The sequence below is a fragment of the Haliaeetus leucocephalus genome, unplaced genomic scaffold (assembly GCF_000737465.1).
Source record: "Haliaeetus leucocephalus isolate CR32 unplaced genomic scaffold, Haliaeetus_leucocephalus-4.0 Scaffold340, whole genome shotgun sequence".
Classification (NCBI taxonomy): Eukaryota; Metazoa; Chordata; class Aves; order Accipitriformes; family Accipitridae; genus Haliaeetus; species Haliaeetus leucocephalus.
The window spans coordinates 2860565-2879034 of NW_010972776.1; the positions used below are offsets into that span (position 1 = coordinate 2860565).

At 37.3% G+C, this 18470-nt stretch overlaps 1 protein-coding gene across 1 annotated transcript in view; it reads right to left on the reverse strand.

The window, feature by feature from the left end:
* Nucleotides 1-218: 218 nt before the first annotated feature.
* Nucleotides 219-18470, reverse strand: part of HDX (highly divergent homeobox) — a 44216-nt gene continuing 25964 nt past the window's right edge. Inside the window, exons 5-10 of the mRNA XM_010572416.1 lie at nucleotides 16890-17036; nucleotides 10649-10856; nucleotides 7223-7302; nucleotides 4233-4316; nucleotides 1501-1623; nucleotides 219-856 (exon numbers count right to left, since the gene is read on the reverse strand). Coding sequence (XP_010570718.1) covers nucleotides 731-856; nucleotides 1501-1623; nucleotides 4233-4316; nucleotides 7223-7302; nucleotides 10649-10856; nucleotides 16890-17036 — 768 coding nt within the window. The 3' untranslated portion in view covers nucleotides 219-730. The remainder of the gene's footprint in view (nucleotides 857-1500; nucleotides 1624-4232; nucleotides 4317-7222; nucleotides 7303-10648; nucleotides 10857-16889; nucleotides 17037-18470) is intronic.

Consider the following 18470-nt stretch of genomic DNA (forward strand, 5'->3'; position numbering starts at 1 on the left):
GTAAACATCTAATCCCATTGCTACTGTGAGAGTATCAGAAAGTCGTGTTCTGCAGCTATCAGGTTTCCCATATCCATCTAATGTGTTACAACACTTATGACTGCTTCTTTACATTAATAATTTATTGATGATAATTCAAATTTTTCAGTTAGCCTTTCAAAGTTTTTTCAGCTATTTTGGTCAGGAAAATGGAAGATTCAACAATCTGAAGTCACATAATGAAAACCACTAGTTTAATTTCAGATTTTCAAAAGGCTTCAAGCACAACTCATAAAAAGCCTGTTATTCTATTTGGGTCCCCAATTTTTAGTCCACCTACCTGAGTAAAAATGGGGAAAAAAAAATAATAAACAGGACTGGTGAGCAAGCAACTCTGAAGAATTAGCTTTCTGTATAACAGGACATTTGTTTTCCACTCTTGGATCCCTGCTCAAAAAGACTTTGCTACAGAGCAAGAGTTATTCTGGAAAGTCGGAAGTTATCCTAATCAAGGCCAAACTGCTAAAAGTGAAACCCTTCTTCACACAGTTCTTTCATTTACCAAAAACAACATTCGAAATTTCTTGACAGTGCAAACTGTAGCCATGACACACTACAGTCATCCTTCAGGAAAGTCTACTTCACCTTGGGCTTTCTTTTTTGGACTGAAGAACACTGGATAGCAAAATGCCGTTCTCTTGAAACCTACACATTACGTGGGGCTTCTTTTTTGTCAATTAAAAAAAATAAATCACAAACTGTCTGAGGCATTTTTCTCCGATAAAGACGACAAGCTGAATGAGGTATCATCAGGCTCTGGGGATGCATGATTGAAATCCATTTCTTCTAATTCAGGAGGTAAGTCTGAGAGCAGTGCCTATAAGTAAAAAATATATTACAATCCGGTATTAGGTATATGTTTTATGTCAGCATTCCAATGTCTTTTAAACATATAGTTAAAAAACTTTCTTGAGCTTTTCAGTCAGTGTTGGTATTGGATAAATGGAGGGGGGAGGGGAAGAGGTCAGTATTGATAGATATTGAAAGGAAAAACATTGTCCAAGATGATGTATTTTAAAGGCAAAAGGAAAAAAATAAAAGCAACAAAATCTCTTCCTAAATAAAGCACAAAACGTTACCCACACAAGACATGATCCAACCAAGCATTAAAAGAAGTGCTATGTATTAAATGCGGCACAGTGAAACTGAAGCAGCCTGGCTTTTTTTCCTAGATCTCACATCTTAGATCTCACAACAGACAAATCCCAGTCCCTCAGTGTACACTGGTGCACTGGTTGTCCTTTTGTAAAAGTCACACTTCTTTGTCTATGTCATCACTTACGTAAATTGCCAGATCTTTCTTTTGTTTAAAGTTCAGCTTTTCTTTGCCTACAAGATGTTCAGCACGACTCCGCCCTAATCATAATTTGAGCCTCTGGGCACTATGGAATAAAACCAAGGGAATGACAGAACACAAAATGACAAACACCTTCCATTATTAAAACCTACTTCAAGACTTACCTGCTGCTGTTCTTTATCATCTGATTTAATAGCAAGTATCAAACTCCGAGTAAATGTCTGTAGTTCAAAATACTTCTGTTTGTGATTCTCCAACTCATTCTCAATGAATCTGACTTCTTCATTCTGTAGGGGACAATTACACAAAATTCTGGAAATAATAAACAGCACTGCGTCTTTTCAATGACACCTAAACATACTTGTGTTAAAACTAAATGTTTTTAGTGAAAATAAGTAAAAAAGTGTTTGTTATGATTCCTGCCAAAACCAATATTAAGTATAGCCAAAAGTTCTGTAGTTCTAGAATTATCGAGCAATACACATAGACTTTGGATACAAGTAGAAGTTTCTGATGAATGACCAGTAGTGTCACACTAAACCTGCAAACATGTATGCAATTTCATTTCTTGTTATTCTCCACAAGAGATGTGATAGCCAACCATGTAACATGCAGCCAAGGCATTTCAGAATTACTGGCTATCATTAAAGCATTAATAACTTGAGCCAAAGTTTGCATGAACCTTTTAAAGAATCACTGCTTTTTATTTTATAAGGATGACCTCTAATTCTATTTTAAAATAAAGGTCTCTTCCTAGAAGTGATCTTGAAAAGACAGGGTGAAAAGAGACAGCAACTAAATTTCATTATTACAGCAGGAGGCTTGACACAAAGACTAGGCAAAATAACTTGAAAAATTCCTCAAAGCTACCACAAATTAAAATATAGCATCCTCTAGTACAGCTGAGTTTGACATGTATCATGAAGTGTCAGCTCACCAACCTCCCCAAGATCTCTCAGGTTACAGAATAAATAGGAATGTACTTACAAAATGGAGAAATATCAATAATGTATATTCTGTGGCTAAAAAGGCATTTTTCCAACCTTTGCATAAATATGCATTACTGTACTTGCAAATCACTTAATATAAAAACTTATCAAATCTGAATTTTTAATTAAGTACTTCAGTTTATTCCAAATATCTCTTCTCCTTCAATCTCACCAACTGATTAGTATACAAGATCAAAATGCTAAATCTGTTCATCAGTGTAGAGCTAAAATGAATTTTCTCTGGTTATTTACCTTTGCAAAGATCACATAACCTAAATAAACAGTTCACTTTTCAAGATCGAAGTCATTGTGCATTTTTGCAAAAGGTGTCTGCATAGTAGCACCAAATGTGCATCCTCCGTAAGATAATAATGAAGAAAATATGCCCACAGAAATTGTTAGCAATGCACAATACACACAGAAAGTAAGCATTTAGGTTACACAGATAATTCATGTTAAGTGTTGCATTTACCAAGGGGTAGAGGCAAGAAAAAAACCCACCCTTGCTTATGCAACTATATGATTCATTAGGTTGGCAGTTTTGCATGCAGTATGTTCCTTGATGGCTGGTTTTGGTGGCAGCAAATAATTACATAAGCAAATTTCAAAAGTGAATTTATAAGCTGGCATTTTGTTTTAATGATGAATTTTTTTTTTTAAGAAACATAGAACTATGCTCTGATATTCATGCTTACATTTGCTAGACTGGCTGTAATTCAACTTTAGTTGATATGTAAAGGTGAGACTACATGATGAACTGGAAGGTTTGTAACAAGCCTTTAAAAATGGTTGTTGTTTGTTTGCCCCCCCCGCCCCCGAAAATTCACATTTCTTCAGTCAGAACACTGCTCACCATATTGTTTCAGGTTATAACAGCTCTGAGAATAAAAGAAATATTTGGGCTGTGATTTTGAGGCTTTCATAAGAAAGTCAGCTGAATGCATCTTTCAGATGGAAACTTAGAAGTTGCCTATTTAGCAATGGATTTTGCCCAGCCAAAAAAGGAATTCAGATTTATGCAGAAAACACATAGGCACAAAGACTAATCACTAATGTCGAACAACAAACCAACAAACAAGGTTCTGTAGGGCATGCTGTCACAACAAGCCTTTCACCGTGGTGACAGGTGACATTAAGAAAAGGTCATTCCCTCTCCATACTCATTCTCCACTGCCATTACCAGGAAAACACTGCTTGAAGGAGTAATTTTTGCTCTGAAAAGATGATCTATTTATTATTTTGGTAACTGATTACCATTAGTAGAACATACCTGTTTTCCAAGTAAAAAAACAGCTTTACATAGGTAAAAACATGCTCAATATACAACACCAAACTGTGGCAACTCTTAGAGCAGTAACACACACACGTAACCTTTACCATTTGGCAGAAGACAGTGACTGTCAGGTATCCAACTGCTTTTCCTCCCTCCCGTAACTACTGCTTCCAGACATGTTCTGCACTACACTGTGAGAATGACTTCTTCTCAGATCCCCCCCATTTTATTAGAAGATTCCAGCTGTTACGTCCCTTTCCAGAGCTGGCAGCATCACGCTGCATGTAAAAGCACACCACAGCACTCCAAAGAACAATTCTTGCTCAAAAAGAAAGTTTTGGTTTAGAGGCTAAATAAATTGCTTTGTTTGGGACACATGGTGGGAGATGCAGATGGCTACAGCTAATGTAATGCAAAGAAATGGGATTTTTCCTGCCTCCCTCTGGGTTGAAATACGGGTAATCTGGCTGTAAATGGGATGAGGAGATGTGACTGAGGGTATGACGTGCACTACCGCAATAAAAAGCAAAGGAGCTGCAGGTTCCCACATGCCTTTGCTGAATTCCTTACAGATACACCCATCTGAATGTCCTGTGGACCATCCTGCTTAATATTATATAGCCTAATTACTCACCTTGTAGTCCAAAAGAGAACTCATTTGATCCACTTCAGAATTACTTATCATATCACTTTCTTCATCATCTATAATTTCTATTTTCTGAAACAGAAGGGAACAGTTCATTCCAAATATCTGAATGCCTAGATTAGACAGACAAACAACAATCCATATCTCAAACTGGCATGAAAGGATGAAGGTAACAGGACCTTTTGCTTGCTCATGAGAAATTCTGAATTGTGCAGCCCCCATTAGATGGCAATCATGCACCTCAGCCACAAGATCCAGGAAGAATCCAAATTGAAACTGTCGGTACTCAGAGCTGCTGCCATGGTGACTCAGGCTGTTTACAGAGGAGGAGCTATATGTCACCATGCTTTTGGCATTAAGTTGCATATTGTATCTCATTACAGCCTGCACAAGCCTGCATTTTATTCTGTAAACCTTTTGTTGAAGACCTCCTGCAGGGCGAAGAAGGTTATGAAAATTTATTCCTCTGGAGCAAAACAGACATTGTGGCAAGTGACAGGCAAGTCCTAACTGACCTACTTCTTGCCTAAAGCAATGAAGAGGTCTCCTTTGGCCTTCTTTGGCCATACTGCAAGTCAAATGCCCTACACAGTAAAGAATGTTGATACAAAGGACAGTTCCAAATACATACACATGGACATTTTCACTTAAGTCACAAAAATTCTTGGGGGTTTTTTATATTGGGTCTTTAAAGATACCTGAAGTACAATGTTAAAGGCCAAGCTTAATGCTGTTTAGAACTTGGAAATACATTCCAATTGTATCTCAAGTTTTAAAAGATTTGCTTTTACATTATTTACCACTTGCATGTTCTGTTTTTCTTCCCAACAGAAAACCTTCTTATGTAAGAAAATTATGTTAAAACATTATTTCAATAGGAGAAAACACAAAATGTACACATTTTTAGTGCACCTATAAGATTTTAATTTTTTATTCATCTCTAAGCTACATCTCAAACACACAGAATGAATTTGAATTAGATAGTGGTAAGAATGGCATTTTTCAACAAGAACTCAGAAGGATGACTGCCCAGATGAAACCATAAATTTCACTCTATTTTTGAGAGGGAAGCAGTGGTAGTATAAGAAGAGGTGTTTGGGTTTTTATACTATTTTTCATTGTTTTGACAGCTGTAAACATTTATAAGACTGTATATAGGAAGTTAAAGCAATTTTACTATGGTTTTTAGTATACTGTTTAATACAACGTAGGCAAGGGCCCACACTGACACTATACACTTTAATGGTTAGTTCTGGAGGTGTTATTTTAGAGGAGGTTTCTTCTCTGCAGCATATGTGTGTGCCTTCTGCCTGCCTGCAGACCAGTCATCAGAAATTTCCTTCTAATAACCAAGAAGAAATCCTTCAAGAGAGGTTAACAGTCTCTCGCTAGTAGTACCCACCAAGCTCACAAGTATGTGTTAATGGTAGGGAGGGTAAACCACATTTTCTATGCTTCTGTGTCTGACAGCCCAGCTGAAGTGATAACATTTCAAAGGCTTAATGTCAAAGATCTGCTGCTATATCATATCCTGAGTAACACTGTGATTCAAATATCTTTGGTTTTAGACTCAGCTTGAGGAAAGAGTCTCTAAATAAATGCCAAACATTCACACTATCATTCTTATAATAATATATTTTAAGATAGTAAGGGAATGGACAGTTTAGAATTTCAAATAAGAAAACGATATGTCTTAGGCAAGTCCAATGTACGTTTGTCCAATTTTAACTGCAGAGATTTTAAAAATGTTGTTACAGTGTTTTCAGAACAGAGTATGAAAAAACTACTTCTCTTTCCCCCCCCCCCCTCTTATTATATCAAATTATATAATGCTGGAGTTCAGGTGGACTGGAGAACTGAGTCTCTCAGACATCATCTTTGCAAACCTTTTACCTTTGTCATTTTACATTCTGCATCTCCATGGTAAACACATCAGCCTGAAACTCAGAGTGATTATATCTAAGGTCAGAGCAGGCCATTAAGGTAAACAGAAAGGAAAAAGGCAGCTGTTTCTATTCAGGCAACCACAGAAAATACAGCCGTGGGATTTCAGTTTATGCGAAAGATGATCATATATTAACAAAAGAAAGAAAGTGTTCTCTCCTGTCTCTCTCTCTCTCTCTATATAGAGGGAAGGGAATGTCCTGTTCGCTTTCCCACTTCAGGTTCCGTGTGATTAATGTAACACAAATGTTCTTGTCATGTTCTGAGCTACTGTCGTTTAATCTCCAACTGCAAAAAGAGTGCAGTTGGGAACTGGAACCATCACCTGTTCATTCTGCAGATAACTTTTAAGATAAAAATTACCCTACCACTTGGGGTCTTCTCTCCTCTTCCTCCTCTCCTTTCTTCTAATTTGAGAGAAGGCAGGCTAAACAAAGGGGATATATCGTATTATTTGCTATGACTCCTCCCTCTGTCTTTCCTTCCTTGTCTCACTGCAGTCAATTAAAACCAGCAAGAACAATTGTGTTTGACTCAATGTGAATGCAAGGGAGAAAACAAGAAACATCTAAGTAATGTCCTGACAAGGGTATGGGAATGAAGAATACACACCCACCCCAGTCTGATCTCACATATTCAACGTTAGCTACGGAGAAGCAGCACTAGGAAGACCTGACTTTCTTAAAACTACAGAAAACCATTTTCAATTATTATTCTGGGTTTCTTATTCTTACTGTTTTACTATACTAGGTACTTACAGAGCACTACCCAAGCGTTGTGCTTTGCACTCCAGAAAAAGAACACCAAATTGTTATAATACAGAAAAAGCCATATAAGTCAATTTCTTCTGAACATGCATAGCTCTATGTTTTAGTACTTTTAGTACAGTTTCTTTTAGTGCTCAACCAATTAGGAAGGACTCTTAGCACACTCAACTGAAGTTTTCACCTAGTGAAAAACACTAGTGTTGGACAACAACCTCAACATTAGCAATTAAGGAGGTCCCATTAGTGGAAAAGGAAATGTATACATACCACATTATCAGTAGATACTGGATTCTGGTCATCATCTTTATGACCGATTTCCTCATTTTGAAGAGCTTCATTTGTCTCTTCTGCAGAAATAAATCAGTTTTTCAGATTTCATTCAAATTTTATGCTGAAGGAACATTAATAGTCTTTACCACTAAATATGTCACATCTGCTAGATACAAAAGCAAATTCATATTATCAATGTCTATTCATAAAAAATACTGTATGTCTTATTAAAAAAGATATCGTATTACAAGTATTTCAGGCCAACATCATGTCAATTGCTACCTGAAACAACAGGAAAACTATCAGTTACTTTCTTGCAACATACTAAAACCTTCCTATTTTATGTTCAGGTTGGAATATTCAAAAGTGATGATAGTTTCACATCAGAGGTGCACAGAACTTTTTTTTTTAAATTAAAATAAATTACTACATGAAAAATCCTGCATGCCTCAACAATATAGGGGACATATGAGAATCCCACCTCCTCCTTGCTGATTAGCTGATACTGATTAGTTTTGAACCCAAAAATGATCAAGCAGATTACGTCATTCTTGTATGGCAAATATTTGCTCCTAGTGAACCTAAGCTGCTCTCTTATGTATAAGTAAAGTACACACTTGAAAACAGAGCAAATCTTATCCTTAAATTTCAACCACAAGCACTAGCTGATTCTATTAGCCCTAACTATGGCCAATGTGAAAAAACAAGAAAGATAAGCTTATTCGTCCCTACGATTAAGTACATTTCTCAGATTTACTTAAATTCTCCACATTAATATACTGTTAAGAAGAAAACAGTTGATAGAAACAGCAAGTCAGGAAATAAAACACAGAGGCAAGACAGCTATGATAAAAAACGTAAACGATGTCATTAACAGCTAGGCTATTAATTGGAAATACACTGCTTCCAAGTGCTAGTAAAATTACACAGTTCTGCAAAGGATAGAGCTTGCATTAAAAGGGTCAAACAGTTCAGCTATCACATCTAAAGAGAAAAAGAGGCATGGTGAGTGAACGGGCAGCAAGCGTTCATGTGGGACACTGAAAGAGGGCAGATAATGATGCAGGGGTGTATCACTTCCACGCAAACACAGGGGTAACATTACTTAACTGGAGATTACCAACGCTTGCAAAGATAGGATAAAATTTAAGGCAGACCATACAGAGATAGTTAATTATTTTAAATAAGTTTTCTACCAATTAAATATCTCTAAACTGAGCAAATTTGATTTGAAGTTGTTTCAAATAAATTTAATCTGCCACTGGTCACAATTTCAGAGGAAAATTTCTGCTAGCAGCAAAAGCAAATGGGTTCAACTGGGAGAACTGTAAAGCAGGGAGCAATATAGGACCCCATCGTTCGAGTCAGAGGAAGGAAGGTCATTGAAGATGCACCTCAGGGACTCTGAAACAGTCTAAAGCACCAGTCACTTGCTAACCCTGACAGTCACCACTTGGATTCAATAGTCGAACAAAGCAACTCCCTACAGCACTTTCAACTCTTTAAATATTCATCCTCAGCTAATATAAACTGGCACAGCTATAATAGCCTCCACAGAGCTGTGTTCATTTACACAAAGTATGGATTCAATTAACATACATTTAAAAAAGTTATGGCATTATGAGAACTTTAATGCTTAATTTTGCATCCCAGTACAGCTTTTCTTTTTTTTTTTTTTTGTAATATTTGCACACTATGTTTTAAAAAGCAAGTGCCATCAATGCTTTCTCTCTAATTAGGTGACTAAAAATATCTTTTTCCTGTCTCTGAGAGTGTTGTGGTTTTGGTTTTTTTTATAAATTAGGACCAAAAGTTATAGTTCTCAAACGTTAAAACAATCAAATACCTGTGACTGAATAGTACACATGATTATTGGAAGAAATATTTTCCAGGAAATTCAAAATAAGCTGAGCTGCAGCAGTGAAACCTACTCCTTTGAACTGGAGAAATTAATAGAAACAATTCTTGTGGTGGAATAAAGGAATGAAAGAGGGATTCCTCTTTCTTATGTGGAAATCCTACCATTTTCTTGTACTTCCTTAAGCTTTGACTCTAATAATCTACTCATAGTCTTACAGCCTTATCTTGTTTTATGAAAGCCTCGTTCAATAAATGTGGTGTTATTCCTCACCTTAAGCTACAGAGAATTTAGACTCTTCCCCATCACCATTTTCTTTCAAGCAGATCTGACTAAATCAGTTCCTTCCACACCTCAGGCAAGTCAAGGACTCTTAGATTCTGCACCTCACTTGGCTGTCAATCAGTTGACCCATTTCTTTATCATCTTATTCTCTTTACAGTAGAATATGACAAAGCTATCACAAATTCATGCCCAGCAGTTCATTTTTCTAGTTCTTTCCTTTAAATTGTTCAGACAAAATGACAAGATCAAGTCTGGTATATTAAGCTGCAATAGCATGCACTAGATCAGGCTTTCTTTTAGTTTATAGAGCAAAGGCTTTATTGATCTCTTCTAATCAGAAGCACTGGGAGCAATTAGTTGAGCTTGTGAAGCTGGTGAATGTGCTGAGCAGCAGTTCATCTGCCCTAGGCCCAGAGTGCTAACGTACAAGAGGGAAAGGGAGAGATCGATTTAATGTGGTCATGCAGTTCTGGGAGGTGGAGTAAAAGGGAATTAAGTTCGAGACACTTATCACTCAAGATCATGCAATTTACTGAGAACACACAGGCACCCCATATGTGTAGTTCTAAGGCTTCCTGAGTAGTCCCCTGCTACTGACTTTGATCTTTTCTGTTGGTTTGTATTTGCTTGTCAGAGACCATACATGCACCGCAGACAGCTTAATGGCAGAAGTTCTGCTATGCTCTGACGTACTGTGAAGCTCTTTTAGTCCAAGACCAAGTCTGAGCTAATAAATCTTCTGAACATCTCATCAGCATGAGTTTAATATCAGGAAAACTCTAAGTACATAGCTCTGGTCAGCTCAAAGCAAGCAGGTTTGCACACATTAGTGCTTATTTAGATGAAAATTGTTGGTGTGGTTCAGGCTAATGGGAATGGACTCAAGCTGGCTGTGCAGAACTGCCCAGTTAGCAGAGAGCATTTTTTAAAAACCTGGCTTCCTAGGGAAGCAAGACTTATACATTTGTACTGTCTGTCCATCTCTCAGTTGCACCAGCAAATTGTGAAGTTGTCATTTAACTTCAGCTAAATCTGGCAGAAACAGAGGTCTTAAAATAAAAGGTTTCTGCAAGCTTTGCGATAACAAACCCAACAAAATTCATATAAAGAGAGGCAGAAGAAAGAGACCGAACAGTACCTTCAATATAGCCAAGGTAGATAACTTGTGACTGTTAGACACTCTTTCAGACGTTTTTGAATGTGTACAACAGAGAATCGAAAGCATGCACACTGCACAAAATTAAAAATATATGCACAGTAGTAACTGCATTTTCAAATACCTTGTGAGCTTCCTTCAGATAAGCAGATTGATACTTCATCATTCCTATCATTATCATCCCCCACTTCAGTAGCAGTTTCCTCTCCTGGATTAAGTGCTGATTTAGAAACAAATTCAGATTGATCAGAGAAATCAGCAGGACCTCCTCTAGGGGGTGGGACCTCAATCCCCATTAAACGATATTTCCGTCTTCGATTCCCAATCCAAGTCTTGTAAGAGAAATAAACATGAATGATATCAGAAACTATAACAAAAGCAACAGGCCCACAACCAAGTGAAATTAGCACATCTATACTATAGGAACAAGAGTGTAGCCAGCAATTCAAGGGAGGTGATTATTCCCCCGTATTTGACCCTCACGAGGCTGCTTCCTGGAATACTCTGTCCAGGTTCAGTCCTCCAATACAAGGGAAAAGGGAAGGTGCACAGCAAAAGGAAAAGAAGCAACATTGATAAGTCACAGCAAGGGAAGCTCTGACTGGAATTAAGAAAAAAAAGAAAAAAATAATGCTTCACACTGAGGCACTGGAACAGTTTGTCCATAGGAGTCTTGGCACTTCTAATCTTGGAGGTACTCATCATTTTACTGGACAACATCCTGAGAAACCTGACCTAACTCTGAAGTCAATCCTGCTCTAAATAAAGAGTAGGACTAGGTGACCTTCTAGGGTCTCTCCCCACCTAAATTATTCAATTAATTTAATGTAAGATCTTTGATCCAGGTTCTCCCACTCTGCAACTTTCATAAGGGGACTAAAAAAGCATCCAATGGCCCAAACAGCCCACATCTTCTAGGATTTCCTACAGCACAGAAGAAGTTGTCCAAGGTGATAGCTCTACATCACTCCACTTTGATGACAGAACATAACTTGGCAGAATTAAGTTCACAGCAATATTATCCTTAAGTCCTCTTTGGTTGGAAGACAAGTCTTTAAGAAACATTGCTTGCAATAAGGTATTTAAGAGCATACTGTAAGCAGTGGTGGGAGATGAAACAGGTCCAAGACCAAGGAACCTGGAAACACATTCATGATCAGATGGGTATGGATGCTTTAAGTTCATTTTACATCAGTAAAACTGTGTTTCAAAAAATAAAATTAAAAAAACCCAAACAAAACACATTCAAAATTCTTCAAGTGGATCTGTGTAACTGTTAACTAACTTGCTTTCTCTGATAAAGAAAAGTCCACACTAAAAGTTATTAAAGACTCAAAATAGAGTTTATGATGTAATAAGATGTAATGTGATGTAATGTCTGCAACTCTTCACCTCTTAACTCTCTCCCTTCCTTTGCATTACTCAGGCTTTTGACTTCTCATCTAATTTCAATTCTGTTTAACAGCTCTTGTACTCCAGTCACTTTGTTCCATCCAAGTCAGTTTTCCACTGGCAACCAAAAATCCTTCTCAGAGCCAGGAATCAACTTATTTGCCAACTGCTAACTTCCAGTCTTCTTGACCTGGCTCTCCTCCCACCGCTACATCATCTAAAACTCAATAAATAGGAGCAGTGATGACAGCACTAGTGGGACTATCCTCATTGTTCCAGGATCTGACCACACGCTGGCCCAGGACGGAGAACGGTGAAGTTTGGCCACGTAAGCTATCACTATACAGAGTGTGCTTGATTACTGCAATGACGATGTACGCACAGCATGGTCATTACGAGGTTCTGAATCATGCTTAGTGCTGGAATTTCTGGATTGCTAAAAATCAAACACAGCTCTAGAAAGCACAGGGAGTTCATATTTTTGAAAACATATGATCAGAGCATGGCAAAATGCACACCCTTTCCATAAGGTCTGTGTTCCAACAGAGTTTACCAAACACATTAGAATATTATAGGATTTTTTTCTCTAAAGATACACTAAACATTACTCTGGCTTATTTCAGAAATACCTGCATTGCTCCTCTTTCCCATCACACTTCAACCACAGTTCTGATATATGGCATGAAAAGGTTTAGTAAAAAACTTTTTGCTTATAATGCCTTGATTATCAAATAGAAAAATTAAGAAATATTAACAGCAGTCCCAACTACTAAAGATAGTTCCATGCTGTGTCAGCCTTGAAAAAAAAAAATTTTTCTTAAAGCTGAATCTCTTTAACTAGCTAAAAGATGACATGCTTAACACTATTTTTAGCTAATCATTTTTGTTGGGTGTTATTTGCTTTCCCAGCTTGCCGATTTTCCTCTTTGAAGAATGTGAAACAGGTACACAGAGAGCTACCTAGATATTTTTGTACATTATATACAGTTTGGGGAAAAAAAAAAAAAAAAAAAAAAAGAAAAAAATAAAAAAAAGCACCCCCTTCCAAAACCAGGTCTCTTTTTTCCAAACAGTGTATTGCCATTCTTTAAATTTTCTCATAATTTTATGATGGTAATAAATAGTGCTAATGACTACAAAATTTAAAAGCGAATCTGCTTCTTTTTTACTGAAAAATTCAGAAAAAAATTGAGGCACTTGGGAAATGTAGAACTTGTCTTTTTATATACCTTTCAAAGCATAAAACCTTTCATTCGACATACTGAATATGTCATAGAAGATGAACATATTTTTATAGTGTCTCAAATTAAAATGGGAAAGAAAAGTAATAAGGCTCCATACCCTCCATGCTACATTTAACAGTGAATATTCTGGAGCAGTACAATGGCGAGGGTGAGAGCAGACTAGTATTTCTACATAGGAAACCAGCTTAATAATTCTATATCCCTAAAATACTACCTCCTTAAAAACTTCAAACATCTGTAAAGCGCATGTGATCAGACTCATTAAACCTACTTACAGCAGCCAGCAATGAACTCAGAAGCAACTTCCCCAGTTTCAACTGAACAGATGACCGGCAAGAGCGAGGGAAGAAAGGCTGGAGTCCAGGCAGAAGGAGCCAGCATATGTCTGCCCTCAGGCAGCTTACAAGTAAGTGGACTGGCAGGGAGCCACTTAAAAAGCGTGATTACAGCTCTCCAGATACTGAGGTTAGGGTGTCAACGTGCTAGAAAGATTCTAGGTTGGAACCTTCAGAAATTCCACTTAACTGAAAAAATAAAGATGGAAGATTCCGAGTTGTTTTTCCAATGTTTCTCTTGACCACAAGCCAGATCCAGACTAGGCCTAGAGCCCCCAAAAAGAAGAGCCATTAGTCAGCTGCGAAGAATGAGTGGCCCTTCTGCTGCAACTGCTCGATTTTGCTGCTAAACTCAGGCTGAAGCACTACCTTCAATAATCCAGCTTTTATCTGATGAGCTGCTGGGAAAGAGGAGGAGGTATCTTTAGCCTATGGTGGGTGCTTAGGAGTAGCTTTTGACCTCTTATGTACAAAAGCTTTATGTTCTATTAATAAAAAAATTAAAAATTGTCATGCACTTTTCTTATATTCCTCATATATTTCAGAGGAGTTTGGTAGTTGTCACCCGTCCTTCTCAAATGTCTAATGCCTCGCTGCCAAGACGACTATACTGCTTTCAGATGCTATTTTGGTATGAATGAATAGAATTAGTCAAGAGAAATATAAACAAATATGTGTAAGTAACTACAAAAAACACACCAAACAAATGTAATCAGCAATAATTATAACATAAGCCAAAGAAATATTGTAAGTTTAATGAAGTATTGGCCAAAGTTCACATATTTAAATATAACATAGCTCTTTTTTTTATTTCCCTCTTTTGGTGTCTTGGGAACATGAAAGACATTTGAGGGTGCAAATGTTCATGATGTTCAGGTACAACCAGCAGTCACTTTGCAAGTCCACTCTCCTACTAGAAGTACAAAATTTACCAAATAAAATGCCCTGTTCAACCTTAAAAGATTAAATCCAATGGAACTATGCATAGTGGCAAACACTATCTTTCCTTGTACTGGAAAACAGATCTGATACTTTTTGTACTGGAGATCTTTCAAGCCAGTATGGGTCATAAGGATCAATCATTTGTACTTCTCCAAAAGCAACATTTATCTGGACAAATCATGAATTTCCATTAAAAAAGGTATTAAAAGGGAAAAAAGGAGACGTGTATTTACTTGAATTAAAACAAGTGATATGTATATATAAGTATTTTAGTTATATATATTTATAAAAACTTATATTATTTATATAATATATATTTGTTGTGTGTATTATTTGATGTATATGTATTTTCTTGGTCTTATATATGTACTTAGTACTATTTGACATACACTATTTTTTAATTTTTTTTTTACATCACCAATGGAGAAACAGTTGCTAGTTGCACACTACCTAGAATTCAAAGTAGGGTGAAATCCAAAGGCAACAAAGTACAAGTACTGAAAGTGGAGAGCTTTTTCCAGAAGTGTCCCTCAGTCCAACTCTTCTTGGCTGAACATGCAGTAAAGGGTGGAGATGCCGTGGTTCACTCACGCCTTACAGCGGACTGCATCATGGCTGTGTCCTGACTCCTTAGGTGAAAAAGACCGTGCTGCACACTAACCTCCATACATCAGTGTTTCCTACTGAAGAAAATGCAGGTTGGCAGGTAAGGAGAGAGGCACAATATGATGTGCCTATATAGATCCCAGAAGAAATTTAGGACAGAACCTCTAGAGCACATGATGGAAAATACCTGTCCTACAGCTGGTACACACAGAACATGCCCTAGAGAAAGGACAACAGGAAGCACTGAAGTTCACATATGTCCTGTAGCATTAATTCAGCCTTTACAAACCAAAGAAATAGTACAGCATAGTGCAGGACCAACCTCCACCTAATTCTTACTACAGTTCTCAAGTCTGCCATACAGAGGAACCAGAGACCAAGGTAGGACAGATACTGGCAACACCACCAGTTACTACGAAGAAAAGAAATCTTTTTGTTCATTCATGTGTCTATGTTCTAATACAGGTTATGCCAGAGAGTCTTACAGAGTTGATTAGAGCCCAGTATACCTACCCTGAAGACAAAAGCATTTCAAGCAGATGCAACTGAAAGATGTATACAGAACTTCATACTGTCATCGCATGTGTGCCAGTAAGGATGTTCTTAAGGGAGCAAAGTAAGGGAGACGAAGCATGGGTATCAGTCTTACTGTTCTGTGAATAAGGTATTTCATATCCAGGAGGCCCATTTTGAGATGCTGTCAGTGGAAACAGCTTCACCTTTCAGAAAGCAAACTGAAGAGCTTGGAAAATAAGGAGAAGCTTTGTTCTCTACAGAGAAAAGAGTAATTCTTTTCAGTCTCCAAAAGTAGAATTTAATTTTTTATAATTCACATGTGCTTAGGAAAACAAGCAAGTAAATAACCAAATTAGTGTTCAAAACTGAAAGTAGCTTTGGTACCATTTTGATACACCAACCCAAGAGAGATCTCCATAAAAGAAGAGTTTCAAATAAGGGCTCCTAGTTCTGCTTTTGTAGCAATGTCAGAATTTTAAGAAAGAGGTGGAAAAAGAAGATGAAGGCTGAAAGGACTAGTCACAATTGTCATGCCTATTATGAGTGAAAGGAAGACTCATGTTTTTGTACTGACTACAAAGACAGTCAGACTCTTTTCTGAAGAATGGAAACACTCTGAGCGAATAAGACACCCACAGTTTGAGAGTGATGATGTGTCTGGTAATTGGGAATACAGTGGCAACAACTGATGCTGTATCAAACTTCCCAACCTCTGGAAGAGATAATGTGCAATGGTTCTCAGGAATCACGTTATCTACACCAAACCTGTAGTTCCTAAAGCAATCCTTCCTCAACGACACCTATACAGACTATCAAATTAAAGTGACCCAGAATTCTTTGCGGTACCCTTTGCCCTCTATCACATCTCAACCTGGCTTCAGGACAGTCTTGTAAAATTTTTTTTTCTTATTTTTGAGCATTTTCTTTGCTATGTTGACAATGATTTTTTCCTTTAAGCAGTAATGAGAAATATTTCCCCTGTATTTTTAGAAAGGCTTTTTTGTATCTTAATAGCAATCTTAGTAGCACTTTTCAGTCTTCTAGGATATCCCTAAAAAATGTAACACTTTTACCTAAAATCTTACTCAAGTCTAAAGAGAACGTCAGACAGCTCATAGTGCTCCTGCTGCTGCTGATCAATAAGACTCTTACCTGAGGGCTTTTTTCTATATATAGACTGCAGAAAGAGCAAGAGAGCACTTCCCAACATGGTCATTCATTATGTAATACGTGAAATCTATTTCAAGCTTCCTCATGAAATTTTTAAAGGCTTTCATCTGTCCTATTTTTGCTTCTGCGACAAGATAAGGGAAGACTCTAGATTTCTTACCCGCACTATTTCACAGTCAACATTTAATTCTGCAGCCACAGCTTCAATTTTCTCTCTGCAGACTGAGCCCAGGCTGGTCATGCCATTGTCCCAGTATTTCTTTAGGGTAGCTAAGTCTCGGTCACTAAATTGTGTGCGGTCCTGTAACTGTAAGATAAAAAAAAATACTGTTAGACTTAAAAAAAATTCTGCCTATGCTATTCATTTAATTTCCAGAGGTCTTGCATACAGTAAGACACACATGTTATACTGTCTCCATGGCTTTTCTTCTCTTTTAACTCTCCCTTAAGAAATTTTTTTTTAAGTTTGTTTTTTTATCCAGGGCAGTACAGAGTTCCCTGGGATTTGCTTTAAAGGCAATGGCAGTGCTAACACAAGTTTAAAGCACTTCAGCTTTGTTTCAACTCCACCTGATTTTTTTAATTTGTTTTATCTCATTCTATAAGGCCTTACTGAAAATAACTTTCTTCCCCTTGTGCTGTTTACTCTCTCCACCCAATTTATGCAAATTATTCCTTAAGGCTTTTCAAGTTTCTCACCCTCCCCCACCTAGAGTTCTTTTATCTTACTGCAAACTACAATACATGCATAATTCAAAGGATTCTGAGTTCCTAAAGGGAATACTTTAATGTTTATTTGGTAAGCTTCAGAGTTTAAATTGGTTCCACTGTTTATTTGCAAGTTCCCTAACTCTTTGTGTACATTTATCAAAGTATGTGATAGTGGATTACTGATAAAAGGAGTAACACTGAAAAACAAATCCTAGACATCCTACCACTCCTTGAACTGTTGTGGGCATATGGTATCATTTGCTAGTAGAACTTACAAGCTTTATCAAAAGCTTTTAGCCCAGAATTTTAACCAAAATCTACAGTTTCTTTACACCAACCCATGTTTGTCACTTCTCCTGCTATTAGTAGTACATAAACGCAACAATAAAGTCTGCACTAGTAAGCTGTAGCCACATGTGCCAAATTTGTCATTATTTCAACAGTTGAATTTTGTAAGACATAATCATGATTTCAATAGCTGAAATATGCGTTTGCTCATTTAAAAACTGTTGAAAGTTAGAATGAAATAACTTTAAAATGGAGTAAAAATAAATTTTGCAGAACTAGAATCATTTGACAATCTTCTACAGTTACCAATTTTAATTTTTGTTAATCTTCAGAATATGGTAATCCTTGCAATTTTCTTCTTTTAAAAATTACTATTTCTAAAAAAGTTAGAAGCACCTGAGTCTCCTTAATGTATGAAAATAAAATAGAGGTATCAAACCCTTGTCTCCTTGAAATAATCCCAGGTGGTCCAGTAAAAAAAAAAAGTACCAGTTATATTCAAATATGGTCCATTATTAACTGCTACCAGGCACTCCGATTTTTTTCTTGGCTATCATTTCATACATTCAGGTACAGAATTAGAGAAGCTGCCCATCCATCAGCTGACGTCCTACACACAGGACCCCAAGAGGTTCCCCGCAGAGCGAGGCGGGAGGTGCGGAGAGCCCGCGGGCACACCACGCACGCTGCCCGGGCGCAGCTCTCCTCCGGTCCTGCACCTATTAGCAGCCACGGGCCACGC